At 37.5% G+C, this 18,738-nt stretch overlaps 1 protein-coding gene across 1 annotated transcript in view; it reads right to left on the bottom strand.

The window, feature by feature from the left end:
• Positions 1-2,787: 2,787 nt before the first annotated feature.
• Positions 2,788-18,738, bottom strand: part of KCTD3 (potassium channel tetramerization domain containing 3) — a 53,671-nt gene continuing 37,720 nt past the window's right edge. The window contains exons 13-18 of the mRNA XM_042975989.1: positions 17,769-17,939; positions 13,605-13,760; positions 9,505-9,601; positions 5,805-5,989; positions 5,578-5,716; positions 2,788-4,551 (exon numbers count right to left, since the gene is read on the bottom strand). Coding sequence (XP_042831923.1) covers positions 3,993-4,551; positions 5,578-5,716; positions 5,805-5,989; positions 9,505-9,601; positions 13,605-13,760; positions 17,769-17,939 — 1,307 coding nt within the window. The 3' untranslated portion in view covers positions 2,788-3,992. The remainder of the gene's footprint in view (positions 4,552-5,577; positions 5,717-5,804; positions 5,990-9,504; positions 9,602-13,604; positions 13,761-17,768; positions 17,940-18,738) is intronic.

Here is an 18,738-nt window from a genome sequence, read left to right as displayed (position 1 = left end):
CAACTCTAAGTGTCAAAAGCACAGGCCAGTGTTAAACAGCACTTCTGCTCCCTCGTGAGAACTACTGTAAGCAGACAAATCTGCAACAATTGTGCACCCTTGCAGTGGATGTACAAATTATAAGATTCTTTTCTTTAACTTTTTTTTTTTTTTTTAACTTTCTAAAATGGAAACACAGGATTGGCTAGTTTACTGGTTTTAATTGCATTTGATGATTCCGGGTCAAGTGGTTGTTTAAAGCTGGCCCAAGTGAGCCTCAACCAAGGTTGAGTTTCTGATCACATGAGCTACTTCAGGTACATAGGGAAGAAGAGCTCTTCTCCAGTTGTGAACTTGCACTCTATCCTTGGTCTACTCTTCTGCAAATATAATTTGGTGGATTTACATTGAGCTCTTCCCCATTTTTGAAAAATTAACCAGATACCTTTATCACAGTTTAAAATTCGACACGAATAGAGAACTGCAGGGGATTTTTATATTAAATCATTATCCATTTAATCTAATTAGACATTTGGCTATTACATGAATTCATTTAGCTGAAACATTTACATTTTGATCCCATAGCTCGGAATGGACAGAAGCCTGTATGGCTCCCACCAAGAACACTGCCCCCTGCAACATTCTAAACCTTACTTTTACGTTGTTCGGAGAAGCAGCCCAAGATTTTGTTATTTTAAGGCGTATTGTGGGCCAAATTTCATTTCACAGTGTAGACTCATCCTTAGAGATTGATTCAATTGTCTGCCATGAGGCTAAGGCATCAGTATTTTTAATGTTTTTGAGAGAGAGGCAGAGCGCAGGGCGGGGAGCAGCTGCAGAGAGAGAAGGAGACAGAATCTGAAACAGGCTCCATCCAGGCTCTGAGATGTCAGCACAAGAGCCTGACGCGGGGCTGGAACCCGTGAATTGCGAGATCATGAGCTGAGCCGAAATTAGTTGCTTAAACTGAGCCACCCCTGAGGCATCAGTACTTTTAAAAGCTTTCCAGTGTTCTAGTTTGAAAGCCAGTGATGTAAAGCCACCTGGAAGAACTCATGCAGCTGGCGCTATGCACAGGGACTATATTCCTTGGCACACCGTTTCTCCTTTAGAGCGAACAATGACCAGTTCTTTATGGATCCCTTTAAATAGGTTCTAAATCTCCTGAACTCAGGTCTTACCACTAGTACAGGCCACATTCTCGGGTTCAGAACTACGGTTATTCCTAATACTCTTTGATAAGAGTCTGTAGCTGTATTTATAGGCTCTATTAAAAATTGTATTTATAGATGATCTGTTGTCATTTCCACTAAATGGAAAACCTAAATATGTCAGTGTATCTTATGCTGATCCAAAAATCATGTTAACATCAATATAATTCAACTTGAACAACCTGTAAATAAAACATAGGCCAAATGGAATAATTCGGTGATAAGGAACTTAATTGTATCACGAGTAGTTTATTTCCATCGCACAGATATCATGTAAACTTGTCTAAAAGTTGGTTTGTTTAATTTTAAAAAGTAAACCAAGTTTATTAGTGAAAAAAACCACTCTAACAGCTCTGAGTTATTATTTACAACTAACACATAAATAACAATTATAAAGCTGAACCCATTTAAGAAAACAGGATGCTCCGGATAATCTCAACTCCTGATTGTACATAAGAATCAACTGTGGTACTTTTCCCAAAGCAAGAGTCCCCCCACCAGATTGGAGGGAGGCCTGGGCAGGTGTGCACGTATAACCTGAGGTCATCCTGGTGTATAAGCCTAGATGAGAAAGCCAGACAAGACCACAGGCTCCTGAAACAGGCAGCACGGGTTCAAAGTTGGCTCAGTAGCTCACAAGCTTTGTGGCAAAGTTATTTCTCCTCAGTGGTCTCCTCTACGAAATGAGGACAGCAATACCTACCCAACCGGTATGATGGCACTTCTGAGTACTGCTTTGAAGTACAGAATTACTTGAAATACTCTCATCATGAGAATTAGAATTGTTCTCATTTGTCATTGAACACAAAGTATATAGATTCATCTCAATTTTTTTTTTCCTTTGGGTCACAAAAACCATAATGAGGTAGGTACAAGGAAAACACGCATAGCAGGGATCATCTGCTCAAGGTCACAAAGTGTCAGAATAGACTCAAAACCCATGTCCTAACATGAAGCTTCAAATTCCCGTAAGTGAAAGAGATCAAAAAGATGTGACTCATAGTATACTGCAACCCGTGGTATAGTGAGTTGCCTATTTATGGGATTTTACTATAGAATAGTCTCCCCTACCCCCCCCCCCCCGGCCTTTTTTAAAATTTTTAACATTTATTTATTTTTGAGAGACACAGCATGAGCAGGAGAGGGGCAGAGAGAGAGGGAGACACAGAATCTGAAGCAGGCTCCGGGCTCTGAGCTCTCAGCAGAGCCTGACATGGGCCTCGAGCTCACAAACTGCAAGATCACGACCTGAGCTGGAGTCAGATGCTTAATGGACTGAGCCACCCAGGTGCCCCCACCCCCGGCCTTTTATTAATGGAAAAGGCTGGGTAAATCCTCAAAAATTTTTCTTTCATTTTCTCACTTGCCCCCACAACTTTTACAGGACAGTGATAATGAGAAAGAAGGGTATGGAGAGAATTACAAATCCTGGGTAATATGGAAATTATGCTCGGCCAAACATTTTCCCTCCACGATAACGTACATTAGCTTCCACCATGTTCCCTCCCCCTTTCTTACTGCAGGAAGAAGACATGAACAACCACATGCAGGTGTACTTCAAACAGGCCTTCTATTCCCTAAATAACCAAGAACGCAGTCTTATTTAATCGTTTTTATTAGACTTAATTGATAAATAAATACAAGAGAACTGTTGTGAAACCACGAGCAATAAACTTTAAAGAATTTATTTCAGCTTCACTCACTTGTATTTCTTGGAATGGGAATATATACATTATTCATCAATAAATGCTTAATGCTTTAAATTTACAATTACCCTATTTGCAGAAACTTGAAAATGATTCCAATTAAAAGAAAAAAGTACAAAAATCTGTCTTTTGTTCTTACAATTCAAAGTATATTTTAAAATACTTTTACAGCAGCCAAAACCTTTAACCAAAAATTGAGAACTGCGATTTCATAAGCTTAACAAAATGGCCACATTCTAACTTGATTATCTTTGTTATTAACAGTGGGGGAAAATATGGTGTATCCTAAATAAAACAAGGCAGGCTAACAACTAGTACAGCTTCCCTTCTGGGCACTCAAAAGCTCGATCCTGGATTATTATTTTTACTTCACCTGTTCAAACACAGACAACTGCTCCAACTTTAAAGGAAGTTTAAATGGATGTTCGGTATTTAACATGGATGATGCTTGGTAAAACTTAAGAACTCCAAAAATGAGAATCAGATAATGACCCACAATTAAAAAAAAAATACCCTAAGGGACTGACTACTATAGTGTTATCTGGTGTTCAATAGTGTTTTTTGAATTAGATGATATTTTTTCACAAACATAGCACCTCATTAAATATCTGGTAAACACTTGGCAATCACAGTAAGTGTTGGGAGACTAAATTCCAAAGAGAATTAACGTGATTCGCTTAACATAATCTTGCGAGACAAATCGCAAGCATTATCAAGGTTAGGAACGCACTGTTGGTCCCCGTGCCCTCAAAGGATGCTCACCTATTGTGGGCACTATCTTAGTAAGACCTGGTACTTTGCTAACAAAATCTGGAGAGTAATGAAATATTGACATGGACTCTTGCTTTTTTCTTTCTTTTTTTTTTTTACAAACAACCTGTTAAATGTACTTGTAAAACTAAAAAAACTTTCCAAAAGGTCAAAAGAGATGTAATTATTTTCTCTCCTTACTCCAGGTAATTCTGTTTAAAAAGATATTGAATGAACTCCAGTTTTAATTTGCAAAGTTTTGGTGTAAAAGCTAATGTACTGAAATCCAGTAAAGTGTTCAACTTTTGTCTAAATTAACAAAACTACTATTCGTTTTGGTGAGTTCTCACAAGCTGTACTCTTGACCTGAGGAATCACTTTTTTTGTGCCGAGGAGACGGAGTGGTCTTTGTAGGAGATGGGGACGCGGTACCAGGTGAGTCAGTTCCTCCATCGGAAGTACTTGGTGATGATGCCAGATACGGAACTTTCTTTCTTCCAAGGAATCCTCCTCCTTCAAATCCCCCTTTCTTCCTTAACTCCATTTTATTTTCATTTTCTTCTTCTGATGACCTTTTCTTAGATTCCAGACCTTCAGCCACTTTATGCACTTCCAATCCACTATCTGATTCTCTCACACTTTTCACTTCTGTTCCAGGAGACTTTCTCTCCGATACACTACACTCCCCCGTTGCCCGCTTTACTTCGGCTTGTACTGGACCCAAGTTACCATTTTCAGGGACGGCTCGTTCTACATTTCTGTTCAAATTAACAGTCTGGAAGTCCCTATAACTGTGAAAGCTCTCAGTCCTCCTTGCTCTTGCTAACAAAGGACTCTCTCTGTAAGGCCTCATGGAACCGTAAGTGGCTGCTTCGTGGACAGTCTCATGGTGCTGGAGCTGAAGGCTGAAATACAGGTTTTATAAAAAATTACAGTTCAGATCACTTTCTGGGATTCTTCAGGGGCACATCTCATTAACTAAACTACAATGAAAAGGTATTATTTAAATATATAAAGAATGCATATCCTCATTTCTATATATAAAAATTCACTTACGTACTCTATATATTATGGATTACTGTGTGTGTAGGTGTGTGTATGCTTATCAAATCACCAATGCAAATAATAACATACATATATTCAGTGAATCTGAATTTCTGAATAGCTGAAAAACGCTGGGGGAGGAAAAAAAAAACCTTTCAAACCAATATGGAACCAATATAATTTAGTCTTTGGTCCTGAATCCAAATTTTGGAATTTTTAAAAATGTGGTAACCAGAAGACATACAATGCTCCTGTATCGGAAGTACAGAATAACCAAACGTAAGCTTACACAGATGATGTAATCGCTTCAATTAATTAATATCTCCCTGAGGCAACAGGAACAAAAAATCCACACACTATTCAAGGTGACATGTGTTTTTTCCATCTCCTTTGAATGAACTCTTGATCACATAATAGGCAACCAAATTGGCAGCAATTCACAAAGTAAGTTAAAAAGAAAAAATGGTTCTTAAATTTTTAAAGTTTATGTATTTATTTTTGACAGAGAGAGAGAGAGAGAGAGAGAGAGAGAGAGAGAGAGAGAGAATCCCAAGCAGGTTCCACGCTGTCGGCACAGAGCCCAATTCACAGCTCGAACTCACCAACTGTGAGATCATGACCTGAGTGGAAATCAAGAGTCAGCCACTTAACCGACCAAGCCCCCAGATGCTCTGGAAAAAATGTTCTTCTATAAAAAGAGCCAGATATGCTTATAGATGAGAAATTTAGTAAAATGTTTTTTAAAAAACTGAGTCAACAAAGTCAGAATTAAAAATGTGCCTTGAAAAATGATTCTTTCAACAACTATGTGATTACAGTATCTCAGCCAATTTTCCCAAAAGCAAACAATTCAACTTATAAACACAATTTACGACTCTTTAACCTACCTAGAATTTGATTCACGGAGACGGCTGTGCTGAACCACAGAAGTTGCTGGACTGATGTTAGGAGTAGCACAGCGAGATGTGCTCAGGTCACACTGATCCAGTAATTTGAGTAGCTCTTCTTCAGTCGGACCACCTACATCTTAGGAAAACACACGTGCTCATTTTATCATCACTTCTGTCAAAAGCTTATTACCCTGCGGACAAACAACTTCCCACATGGAACCTACCCTTCTCTTCACTTTTGCTAACCATATCCATCGCCGTGGTCAGATCCCACATCTGAATGCTGCCATTTGTATGGCCTGTGAATAGGTAGCGCCTTGGCCTTGAGCCCATCCTACTGGATCCCTCACATTCTCTCACTGTAAATGAGGATATTGTTGTACAGTCAACAGCTTGGATCTCACAGATTCTGCAAAAAATATTGTATAGTTGTAAACCACGGGGGGCAAGTAACACATTCCAATTCAGATTTTTGAAATTGCTTATTAGCAAATTAGAGTTGACTATTCTATATATTTAAAACAGATCTAAAAAGTTCAAGGCAAGTCAACAGAAATAAGATTCAAGCCTTGTTTCTTTGAGTCTATAGAAAAGGCTGTTATAAAACAACATATTTAAATAATTATGAAATAAAGCAAATCATTTAAGTCAACCTTAAAAACAGAAAGAACCTTCATGGGAACTAATTCTTGAAAAGGAAGTTATAAACTAAAAAGGCAGAAACAAAAGCAAGTAGGCATGATATTGGAAAAGATCTTGAGAAGTCATTTAAAATGTATGTGGAAATTGAAGTCTGAAACCAGAAAAAAAAATGTACAGGTCTAATGAGGTCTAAGTAGTATCCTCCATTAAGATAAGATTCTTAACTTTTTTAAAGGATTTTTATAACTATTTCACTGATTTTCATAAAGGACAAAAGGACCTAGAAAGAGCAATTATCACTTACATTTGACAAATAAAACAAACAAGGAATAATGTCAGCAAATGATTTGTCAAAATCCTGTAAAAGTTGACTGACTTTGCTTGACTGAATTATTTACCCCAGACTACTTCAAAACAAAGAGGCTTACTGAATGAATGAATGAATGAATGAATGAATGTATGAATAAGTAAATAAATAGTACCAGGCAAATGCAAAGTCAAAAAGTAAAGGAGGGGTGCCTGGGTGGCTCAGTGGGTTGAGCATCTGGCTTCAGCTCAGGTCATGATCTCACCGTTGGTGAGTTCAAGCCCCGCGTTGGGCTCTGTGCTGACAGCTCAGAGCCCGGAGCCTGCTTCAGATTCTGTGGCCCCCTCTCTCTCCGCCCTACCCCTGCTTGTGTTCTGTCTCTGTCTTTCAAAAATGAATAAACATAATAAAACATTTTTTTTTTTTTTTAAATAAAGGAGGAAGGGGAAATACCATACTTATCAATGTGGGAAACACAGAATATGAAGCATAGCTGAGCCTCCTGGCAAGCACGGATAAAATGATGAGGGGAGAAGGGTTAATTACTGGACATCCACATATAGTGATAGAGGTCATCCTACTCTCATTCTCAACCAAAGGGAAAAACTTTCAATATTTTACCACTGTGTATAAAGTTTATTAAATTTGTTCTGTAGGCATTATTTATCAGATTAAAAAATCTGTCCTTTATTTTAAGCACTAAGATTCTTTTTTTTAACCATAAATGGGTGTGAAACTGTGAAATGCTTTTTCCTAACATAGTGAATTTACATTTTTAGTAATACCTATAAATTGATATAAAATATTTTTAAAATCTAAATTACTGTTCACATTTAAAACCAAATAAATCAAAATAAAATGACACAATATAAACCTACGTGCTTGAAAACAAACATGATTTTGCTTTTTGTTTTTCCTATGGGCTAGATTCCTTAGAATTGCTTCTTCCTTTAAATGCTGACAAGGTTTTTTCCCTGCCCACTTTCAATAAAACCTTTTCATTTCACTTCTCAGTATTAAGAAACTGAACAACTTTTATTTTTTAATTTATTTTTTTTATTTTTTTTAACATTTATTTATTTTTGAGACAGAGAGAGAGCATGAATGGGGTAGGGTCAGAGAGAGAGGGAGACACAGAATCTGAAACAGGCTCCAGGCTCTGAGCTGTCAGCACAGAGCCCGACGCGGGGCTCAAACTCACGGACTGTAAGATCATGCATGACCTGAGCTGAAGTCGGCCGATTAACTGACTGAGCCACCCAGGCGCCCCGAAACTGAACAACTTTTAAACAAAAGCTTTACTTAGCATTAGCCTCATAAAGGGATTTTTTTTTTTTTAATGCTTATATATTTATTTTGAGACAGAAAGTGGGAGCAGGGGAATGGCAGAAAGAGAGGGAGAAAGAGAATCCCAAGCAGGCTCTGTGCTGTCAGTGCAGAGCCCCATGGTGGGGCTCGAACTCACCAACTGTGAGATCATACCTAAGCCAGATCAAGAGTCAGATGCTTAACCTACTGAGCCACCAGGCACCCCATAAAGAGTTGATTTTCTATTTAATTCTACAAAGTATTTTTTTTTATTTTTTCAAACATTTATTTATTTTTGAGACAGAGAGAGAGAGCATGAGCAGGGAGGGGCAGAGAAAGAGGGAAACACAGAATACGAAGCAGGTTCTAGGCTCTGAGCTATCAGCACAGAGACTGACGCAGGGCTCAAATTCAACGAACCACGAGATCATGACCTGAGCTGAAGTCGGACACTTAACCAACTAAGCCACTCAGGTGCCCCCAAAGTAATTTCTGATTATTTTCATAAATATAACTCTTCCTGTGGAATCGTGAATTTAAAAATTATAAAATTTGTTCTGTCATGCAGAGACTGTAGATGATAACACACTGCCACTGTTTAACCTAACACAGGAGGGAGGACATTGGAATTGAACAAGGATATGAAACACATTGTCAGAGGCTGTTATGCAACAGTTTTAATACATGCTTGACGGCACCTTCACTAATATGCAGAGAAAATGATGAATCATGGTGATTTATAACATTTCTCAAGATAATAATCTGATCTCTAACTACATTACAGGCTTCTAATACATTTTCTTAAAAAGAAAAAGGTAACGAAAGTAGTTTAGTACTTAAAAATCATTCTCTAGAATCAATTCATTTAACACTTCCTGATGACTATATGCAATGAACTTTGATGGAAAGAAAATTTATCATCTCCAAGAGTTTGTTCATTAACATATTAGGAAATGAGAAACCACATGCTGAAGGGGAACAAGAGCAGTAGCGTTAGTAACATTAATATGAAAATCCATAACCTTCTTAATGACTACTAGGTATGAATTCTACCTTTTTCATTTGTTTGGCGTGCAAAAAAATTTGTTTTTATAGAAGAGAAATGCACAGGTCAATCTGTTTGAGGTTTGAGGCTATATATAGTAATTTAAAAGAAGTACAATTTCACTCAAATGTTAAAAGGGGAAACTAATTTCTATTGGGCATCTGTTACTGTCTAGGACCATGAAAGATATTTCATGTTTTTAACTCATTTTATCTTAATGACATCCTTCCAAGGTAGTTGAACCTTATTTTATAAAGAAACTGGGGGCTCAGAGAAACAAAGTAACAAGTTGAATTTATGCAGCTAATAAGAGGAAGTGCCAAAATCAGAATTTAACCCAGCTGTCTGCCATCAAATTCATGGGTTCTTACTGTTATATCACGCATCCATAGTCTTCTTAACTGTTCACAGGATCAGTGAAAATCTTAAATAAATCCTAGAAGATTAAGTACTAAATATACTGTCTTAATTTTAAGCTAAAAAGATCCAAGGTAACGACTAGACTTCTTTTTTCAACAATTTGCTTCTGGTAGTACTTTTTATCAGTATGTCAAATTACACGTTTTTTGTTTTTTTTTTTTTTTAAAGACAAAAGTGACTTCTGAATACAAATAAAGTTTACCTTTTCCCAGTAGATGAGAGTCTTACAAACAGTTTGTTGGTGATGGGAACAACTTTCTGGATAAACACCTGTTGATCATCTCGTTCTCCAAAAGGCCCTTGGGTCAAAAAACAGACAATGTCAAAAGAAGTTAACTGAAATCCATTGGTTTCACTGAACAACAGAAATGTCAATACCAAAAAAAAAAAAAAAAAAAAAAAAAAAGGGGGGGGGGGCATTTTTCACACCTGCCAACACCTGGCCTTATAGTCCACATCCCAGTCAGACAGAAAGTGCAGTGCTGCACATACTCCAACTTGCAGTAAGCAGTTTTTAAAGAAATATGTAATACTTCAAATTCTATTTTATGCACTCAGCCTATTAAAGCTGAAGGCATTACTGTGCTGAAGACTATACATTGACAGCACTAGTACAAGACCTGTTAAAATACAGGTTCTACATCTATCATCTTTGAGAATGTGCGCCGTTTCTTATACCTTCAGAAAAAGCACACATAAATAAAATTAGTTTATGTATGGACTTTACTCTTTCTTGGAAAACCAAATGCAGAATCTTAAGAAATAAAGGGTGACTTCATTAAATAGAATTTAATTGGGCGCCTGGGTGGCTCAGTCGGTTGAGCATCCAACTCCGGCACAGGTCCTGATCTGACTTGTGAGTTCGCTGGCTTCAGATTCTGTGTCCCTCTTGTGCTCTGCCCCTCTCCCGCTCATGCTGTGTGTGTCTCTCTCTCAATAGTAAACATTAAAATAATAAATAAACAGAATTTAATTAACTAGAAGAGGCCTGTTGTATCCCACAAGGTTTTCAATGTAAAAGGAAAGATTCTTGTACCCCAATGTTTATAGCAGCACTCTCAACAATAGCCAAATTATGGAAAGAGCCTAAATGTCCATCAACTGACAAATGCATAAAGAAGATGTGGTTTATATATATACAATGGAATACTACTTGGCAATGAGAAAGAATGAAATCTGGCCATTTGCAGCAATGTGGATGGAACTAGAGAGTGTTATGCTAAGTGAAATAAGTCAGGCAGAGAAAGACAGATACCATGTTTTCACTCACAGGTGGATCCTGAGAAACTTAACAGAAGACGATGGGGGAAGGGAAGGGGAAAAAAAAAGTTACAGAGAGGGAGGCTGGCAAACCATAAGAGACTCTTAAATACAAGAGGACAAACTGAGGGTTGACGGGGGCTGGGGGAGAGGGGAAAGTGGGTGATGGGCACTGGGGAGGGCACCTGTTGGGATGAGCACTGGGTATAAATACATAAATGCTAAAAAAAAGAAAAAGAAAAAGAAAGATTCGATTATTTTTATTTTATTGTACTTGGCAAAGCAGGTATATGGCTCATGTATTTTAGAAAGATTCTGAACAACATTATAAAAAATGTGTTTCATGAAAAATTAAAAAAAATTCTAGCAGTTCTTGTTTCTCATCATACTCATTAGCTAAAATAATACCAACTCATTGTTCACAAATGTATGTGATATAGGATATAATTTCATCTTAAGTGAATCATACCTAATTAATAAATGCAACAATAACACCTTTATTAGTTAGCAAATACATTATGGTTACTGTGTGCCACAGCAAACGCTCTGCACGTAACTCATTTTAATCATCATACATAAGGGATACACTATTATGATCTCCATTTTAACAGATGAGAAACTAAGGCACCAAGAGATTAGTTAACCAAAGATCTCAGAGGTCCTACCTAATGGAACTGGAGTTCAAATCCAAGATGTCTGGCTCTTCGCTAAGCTACGCACTTGCTCAGTTAGTGGACAATTTTCTCAAGTCTAATTCTATTGAGATGAAATGAGAGTCCTCATTCAATAACCCGTAACCAAAGTCAAAATAGTGATGATGGATAAAAACTAGAAATAAGGATTCTGGGACTGTATCTTCTCTCCCCTCAAACTATCTTCACGTGAGATGCTCACGTAGCTTAACTCATTGTAACTCAATTAATTATCCACACCTCCCTTCCTTAAAGTTTCTCCAACTCCTCTCCCCAAATTGGCTCCTTTCCTTCAGAACATAAATATCCTCAGGTCTCTCCTATCTTCAATGGGGAAGAAGAGAGTAGGGAGTCAGAAAGATGGCCTTTGAACCATTTTCTTTCTAACTAGATCCATTACTTCTTTCTTTCATGGTTGCCTCCAGTATTTATTCAATTGACCACTGCAATCTAGATTCCACCCATACATAGAAGCCTACAGACACTGGACTTTCTATTCTGTTCCACTATCCTGAATGTCTATCTCTTAAGAAAATTTTTTTTATGAGAACTATAAAGGAAAAAACAAAATCTCCCTGCCCTCTTTCAAACAGTTTACAAGGCTGTTGTAATTTCCAGGGCTGTTTCTAAACATCTTTTCTTTCATATTGTACATGTCCTCCCTGATCTGACCTCTGCCTATCCACTCAGTCTCATGCCCTACTATTCTCACCCACATACCACCAATTAATGACTTTTCCGACATTTTCCAAATTTGCCAGGTAAGACTTCAACCCTTACCCATCCTTCATGTCTCAGTTCAAACACTGAGACCTCTACTAAGTGTTCTCTGAATGTCAGTTTCCACCAGTGTAAGTGGGGGATAATATCTTCCTCATACAACTATCAAGAAAATTAAATGAGACTGTATGTCACGATTACCCAGCAAGCAGACTAGAACTATCTCCCCTTGGTGTTTTTGCCCCATGCGATTGTTTACTTTTTGTTTCTACTGGTCACCACACTGTGACTGGAGGTTCACCGGAGTTTTTTTGTTTTGTTTTTTTCTTAAGATTCCTAATGCTTGGAGCAAAGGTACTCAATAAAATTCTGTGGATGCTACAACTCAAACCTGCACAATGTTACTGTCAATTAATTGTATCTCAATAAAACAAGCAAGACATTTGTTGAGGAGATAAAACTAAACTTATAGTGCCTAGATCACAGAGAAAACTGGGTCACAGAGCAATTGTTAAAATCAACAAAGCTGAGTGTTTCTTTTTCTAAAATACTAAGACAGTCATACTATAATTCTCGTAAATAGCTTGTATTTTTTAAAGGTAACTATTTTAAAATCTTTACTGTGAGAGCATATCTGGCTGAACATACATTTAAATGTTTCACATAAAACAATTCTAATAAAACAACTCTAATGTACTCCTTTCTATCAGTGCTATAATTTCTGCTTATATAAAAAAAAAAATGATCAGAAAGGCACATGGGTTAATGAACAAGTCCCATAGAACTATTATATACAGTGAAGATACAACGTACAGAATCTTCCAAAAAGACAATGATCTGTCTGTGTGAAGACTGCACATGTTTGTATGTGTGAGTATCCACATGCACACATGTCGTACGGTATATAGAGGGACAAGTCAAATCAACTTTATATACTCTTTTGCTGAAATCAGAGCATATCAATAGAGATATGCTTATTATTTCCCGATGGGTATTGCAATGCCATCAAAACAACTGTTAGCACATAACACCGCCAGCCCTGCTCTAGCTTCAACTTTTATTTTCAGGGGCACCTGGGTGGCTCAGTCAGTTAAGCATCTGACTTTGGCCTAGGTCATGATTTGCGGTTCTTGAGTTCAAGCCCCGCGTTGGGCTCTGTGCTGACAGCTCAAAGCCTGGGGCCTTTCTTTTCAGATTCTGTGTCTCCCTCTCTCTTCCCCTCCCCCACTCACACTCTATCTCTCTCGCGCGCTCTCAAAAATAAATATTAAAAAAAATTATTTTCAGATTATTAGCAATAAAAGAAAACAACCTGCACGTTTCAAATGTGCACAGCTATCATGGCTTTTAATCATAAACAAAAGTGGTTAGCATTTGGAGATATTATTTAAAAAAGGAAATGATAAATAGACGAAAATATGCTCAACTTTTTAAACAAAAAATATGCCATAGTTGGTGAATTTATAGAACTAAATAAGAAAACACACTAAATTTCTGTTTTAAATGAGTTTCAAAATTGAAGTGAAAACTTCTATTTGAAACTCATTTTTAGGTTTCTCTTTACAGTTAGCATACTACTTTTGCATTGCCCACAAAGTATTTGAAAGTGCCCCCAAATTATCCAGCCCACCTATGTCGTTTCCAGAGGAATAGCTTCCATGACTTTCTGTCTCCTCCAGAGACAGTATCTTGAATGATGCTAAAGGAGTAGAACCTGGCTGAGTAGAGATCATTCCTCTGAATCGTGTTACTGTCCATGTCCGGACATGATTATTATCTGCACACACTAGGAAAGAGAACATAAAAAAGTTGTTAAATATAGATTATAAGAGCACCAACAGGGGCACCTGGGTGGCTCAGTTGGTTAAGCGTCCAACTTCAGCTCAGGTCATGATCTCACAGTCCGTGAGTTCGAGCCCCACGTCGGGCTCTGTGCTGACAGCTCAGAGCCTGGAGCCTTCTTCAGATTCTGTGTCTCCCTCTTTCTCTGCCCCTCCCCTGCTCATGCTGTGTGTGTCTCTTTCTCTCAAAAATAAATAAAAACATTAAAAAAAATTAAAAAAAAAAAAGAGCACCAACAATATCACTGTTTTTGTGTGTAACTTTTTAAACTGTGATCTATATTAAATAGATCGTAGCACATTTTGAGTGGCAAATGACGTATTTTATCCTAAAATTATACTTAATCTGTACCTGGCCAACAAAAATGAAAGAACTGAATATAATTTACCTTGAGGCAAACATAAGGTATGTAAGTAAATCTATGGGTCCTTACAAAAGTAGCGTGTAAAGTATAATTGGAGGAAATGTTTAAAAAAAAATGCACGCAAGATAAAAGATGCTATTATTCTTAGCTGTGACTAAACTACAGAGTAAATGAGTTACCCAGCCTATTTTTCTTCAACCATAGAAACTGCTTCTGCTTATGTTACTGAAACATAAACAACCTAGATCAGGAGTTACTGAAAATTTATGGACACAAATTACATTTGTCAAAAAGCTTGTATCACCTACTCATAGTTATATTAAAGAAAACTAAGATAAAGTTAAGAACTATTCTATATAAGAGAGTCTACATTTAAGAAACATACTCCAATTGGGTTTTTTTTTTAATGTAAATAATAAGTGGATACATATTAAGGTATCTCCTACCAAGTACCCTACCTATTGTTTCTTGATCTGAGGAACTGCTCCTTTAGAAAATACAGACCAGCAACTGATATTGTTAATACAAAAAAAAAAGTACTTTCGTGGCATCCCTTAATAAAAAAGTGTACTTTTTAATGGAAAAGTACAACTTATTCGGTTTTCAGAGAATGTGCTATTCTTAGCAATGAGCTATGAACCCATCAGTAAATACTAGGAAAGTATTCAAACTTTCTTATAGATACATCTTTCTCACTGGGTAAAATGCCACAGCTGCATATTTTAAACAAAACTTTAGAAATTTAATTTTGACAAATAGCAATAAAAATTCAAAGTATACAGGTGTTACATTATCTAACAAAATTCTCCTATCTCAGGATGTCAGTTTCTGGTGAAAAAGGAGACATTTAGTTCTAGGCTGCTTTATCAGCTTCATAGAAAATAATTTCCTATTTCACTAATAAGGTTACTAGAATTCAGAAATATACCTTAAAAAAAAATCTTAAACACTTTTAGTTGACTCAATAGGCAATTTAGTTATTTTGTTAAAAATAATCATTACAGTTTTAAGACATGAAAACTAACACTATAGGAAAAAGAATGTCATTACATTCATGTCAATATCCACCAGGTGGCAGAATGATGTAACGGAGTATACATAAAATACTCTACATTTGTAGCTCAACTGGACATTTTTCTTGACAAATTTATTTAAATTTTAAACCTACATGAAACATTTGATGTTAAATGCAGATTTTACGATGTAGTTCTTTGGCGTCTCATCCTGCAATAACATCGTCACCATCAAAATAACAGCAATTACTACTAAGTGTGGTCATCACAATAGCCTTGCAAAACAGTCTGATTTTCTCACAGGATCAAATTACCTCATTTTACATAACATTTATTCAGCATCTTGTACGTGTCGAGAAGTATGCTAAGTGCTGAGAACAGAATAAACAAGCTTCTGCTGCTGTAAAACTTATATTCTAGAAGAGGGGGACAGATGATAAACAGGCAAAGAAATGATCAAGTGAAAAGTCCACAAAGAAAACAAATCGAGAGGAGATGATGACAGAGAAAGTGACCTGATAGAGGTTTGGCTAATTTAGGCTGAGTGGCCTCACTGAGAAGGTACTGGAAATGGGACCTGAATGACAGGACAGCTGCCAAACAAACATCTAGGGGCAAAACAGTTCAACTAAAAAGAACGAGTGCAAAAGTTCTGTGGCATTTCTAAGAAATCGAAAGCCTTTAAAGGGTTAGGGTATTGTGAGCAATACGTGACATGAAGCATAGGGAGGAAAAGAGGCCTGAAAAGACAGGACCCATAACAGGAAGAACACTACTAGTTTATTTATAATACAGTAGGATACAGCAGGATACCATAAGAAGCCACCGGGAATCAGACATGGTTCACATTTTCAGAAGATCTTTCTGGATGCTATGTACCACAAAGAACATGTACCATAGAAAGGCAAGACAGACGGGCACCCGGGTGGCTCAGTCGGTTGGGCATCTGACTCTTGACTTTGGCTCAGGTCATGATCTCATGCTAAGTGGGACTGAGCCCCACGTCAGGCTTTGTGCTGACAGCATGGAGCCTGCTGGGATTCTCATTCTCCCTCCCTTTTTGCCCCTCCCCCATGTACCCACACACATGCTCTCTCTCTCTCTCAAAACAGATAAACATTTTAAGAAAAGGCGAGACAGAAACAGGCAAAACAACTCAGCTCCGTGATCTAGGGGAGAAATGATCTGAGCTACCAAGTTGGCAGCAATGGACACCGAATGGTCAGATTTGTGACGTAGGTTGAAGCAAAGCCAGAAGGACTTACAGACAGATTACACGTTTGTGTGGGTGAGAGAAAGGAAGGAATCAAAGGTGATTCTTGGGTTTTCAGCTTGACGAAATAAGCAGATGGTGATGTGTACTAAGATGGCCTCTGAGAGAAAAATCAAAAGTGCCATTTACCCAGGTTAATTCTGACATGTCTCTGAAACACATGACCAGAGACAGGCACTGGACATACAAGCTTGGAACTGTGCGAATGGTCGCAAGTGGACAGTCTAGGAGTCACTGGCATATAGATGATAACACTCAAATCTGCAGGAAAACTACAGACAAGGAAGAATGGAGAATCTAGGAAAGAGCTCTGAGGCAATCCAACACTTAGTCATTGGGCAAAAGAGGAGGAACCAGCAAAAGCATGAGAAAGACTCTCCAGTGAGGCAGGTGAGTTGCTTTATGAGAGCCTGAAGAGGAGACTGATTATTTCAGGGAGGCACAATTATACTCAAAACAATCAGACTTTATACTCAAATAATTAGATATCAATAAAAACATACTCATCCACCCACGCACCCACCCACCCATCCATCCATTCATGGACAACGTACTTTAGCTCCATTTAGTGTTTAATCAGACTGGAGAGGAGTGAAAGATGCATCACCTTTTAATATTATGTAGTCTTCATATAAACAAACTTGATAGATGAAAATGATGCTTATAAAAAGTTTAAGTTAGGCAGGAACTGATCTACAAAAGATTTCATGTAAGAGCAAGCTCTACTGACACACCTGACTCAAAATTACATTAAAATGAAGCCTTTTTGAAATCATCATACACAATGAACCTCATCAATGGAATTTTACTGTGATCACTACGCTCTGTGTGTCACATATCTGCATCATTTTTAATACAGTATCTAATTAGTATTTACATTAAAAAAAAACTTTATGACTAAGAAACAACTCACAAAAATGTAATTCTCTTCAAGTAATCTCTTTATACATTCTACTAGTTTTTAATATTTTTAGAAAACGATCAACAAATACACACATATATCTACAACTTTAGCTTTAAATCTTAAGAAAATACAACCAAATTTATATAAAATTCATACTTGGAAAACTTCTCTATTCCATCTCAACAGGATTATAATAAATATTTTAAAATAAAATGTGCCATGAGAACAAAATACTAGAATAGAGAATAAATAAAAGATACGGTTAACTCTTTCCCAAATTCATATATAAATACATGTGTATATACACATTCTTTCCATTTGTAGGAGTGTGGGAAATTACCCACAAGGCAAGGCTGCACATGAAGCACACTCCTCACCAGTACCTAAAATCACTTTACCTGATACAAGATGCTTCTCAGATAGCATGATTTTTGTAACAGGACTTCGATGAACTGTGAAAGTCTGAAAAAGCTGAGGGCCCGAGCCCACCGTCTCTGGGTGCTGAACAATCACTCGCACAGCTCCGGAGCTCGTACCATAAGCAATCTCAATCCAGTTACCAGACACACCTGCACGAGGTCAGAAGTGGAAAGGCGGCGTATCAGATGATGACAGAAAGGGATAAAAGAGGCAGTGCTTTTCTGAGTCCCCAGATCCAGCTGAGCCCAGAAACCCTAAGACCTCTCTGACCAACTTCGAATCATGATTTCCTTTGCAAGTCATTTCCTAACCCTCACTCCCAGATAGATCTGTTCACCCCTCCCCTGGACTGTATGTTATGCTCTAGCACAGCAACTGTAACAAACCAATCCGCTATTTCCAAGTCTATCTACCTCTATTCGTCACTGAGACAGACTGAATCACAGTCATCCTTACAGAGTGCCTGAGACACAGGAAGTCCTCAATAGATGTTTAAAGAGTTAGTAAATCTGACATGCTAAGAATACCACTGACGCAACACAGAATTCCTAAAGCAATATTCCATATTATTTCTAGTCTATTCATAGTCTAGTCTAAGACCATGTTTTACTTATTTTAAATTTTTTTATTATTACTTTTTAAGTTTATTTATTTACTTATTTTTATTTTTTTATATAATTTATTGTCAAATTGGTTTCCATACAACACCCAGTGCTCATCCCAACAGACGCCCTCCTCAATGCCCATCACCCACTTTCCCCTTTCCCCCATCCCCCATCAACCCTCAGTTTGTTCTCAGTATTTAGGAGTCTCCTATGGTTTGCCTCCTTCCCTCTCTGTAACTCCCCCCCCCACCCCCACCGGTCTTCTGTTAAGGTTCTCAGGATCCACCTATGAGTGAAAACATACAGTATTTGTCTTTCTCTGCCTGACTTATTTAATTTTTTT

This window comes from Panthera tigris, chromosome F3 (assembly GCF_018350195.1).
Source record: "Panthera tigris isolate Pti1 chromosome F3, P.tigris_Pti1_mat1.1, whole genome shotgun sequence".
NCBI classification, from domain to species: domain Eukaryota; kingdom Metazoa; phylum Chordata; class Mammalia; order Carnivora; family Felidae; genus Panthera; species Panthera tigris.
Note: the sequence above shows the minus strand (reverse complement) of the source record. Positions and strands in the feature narration are given on the sequence as shown.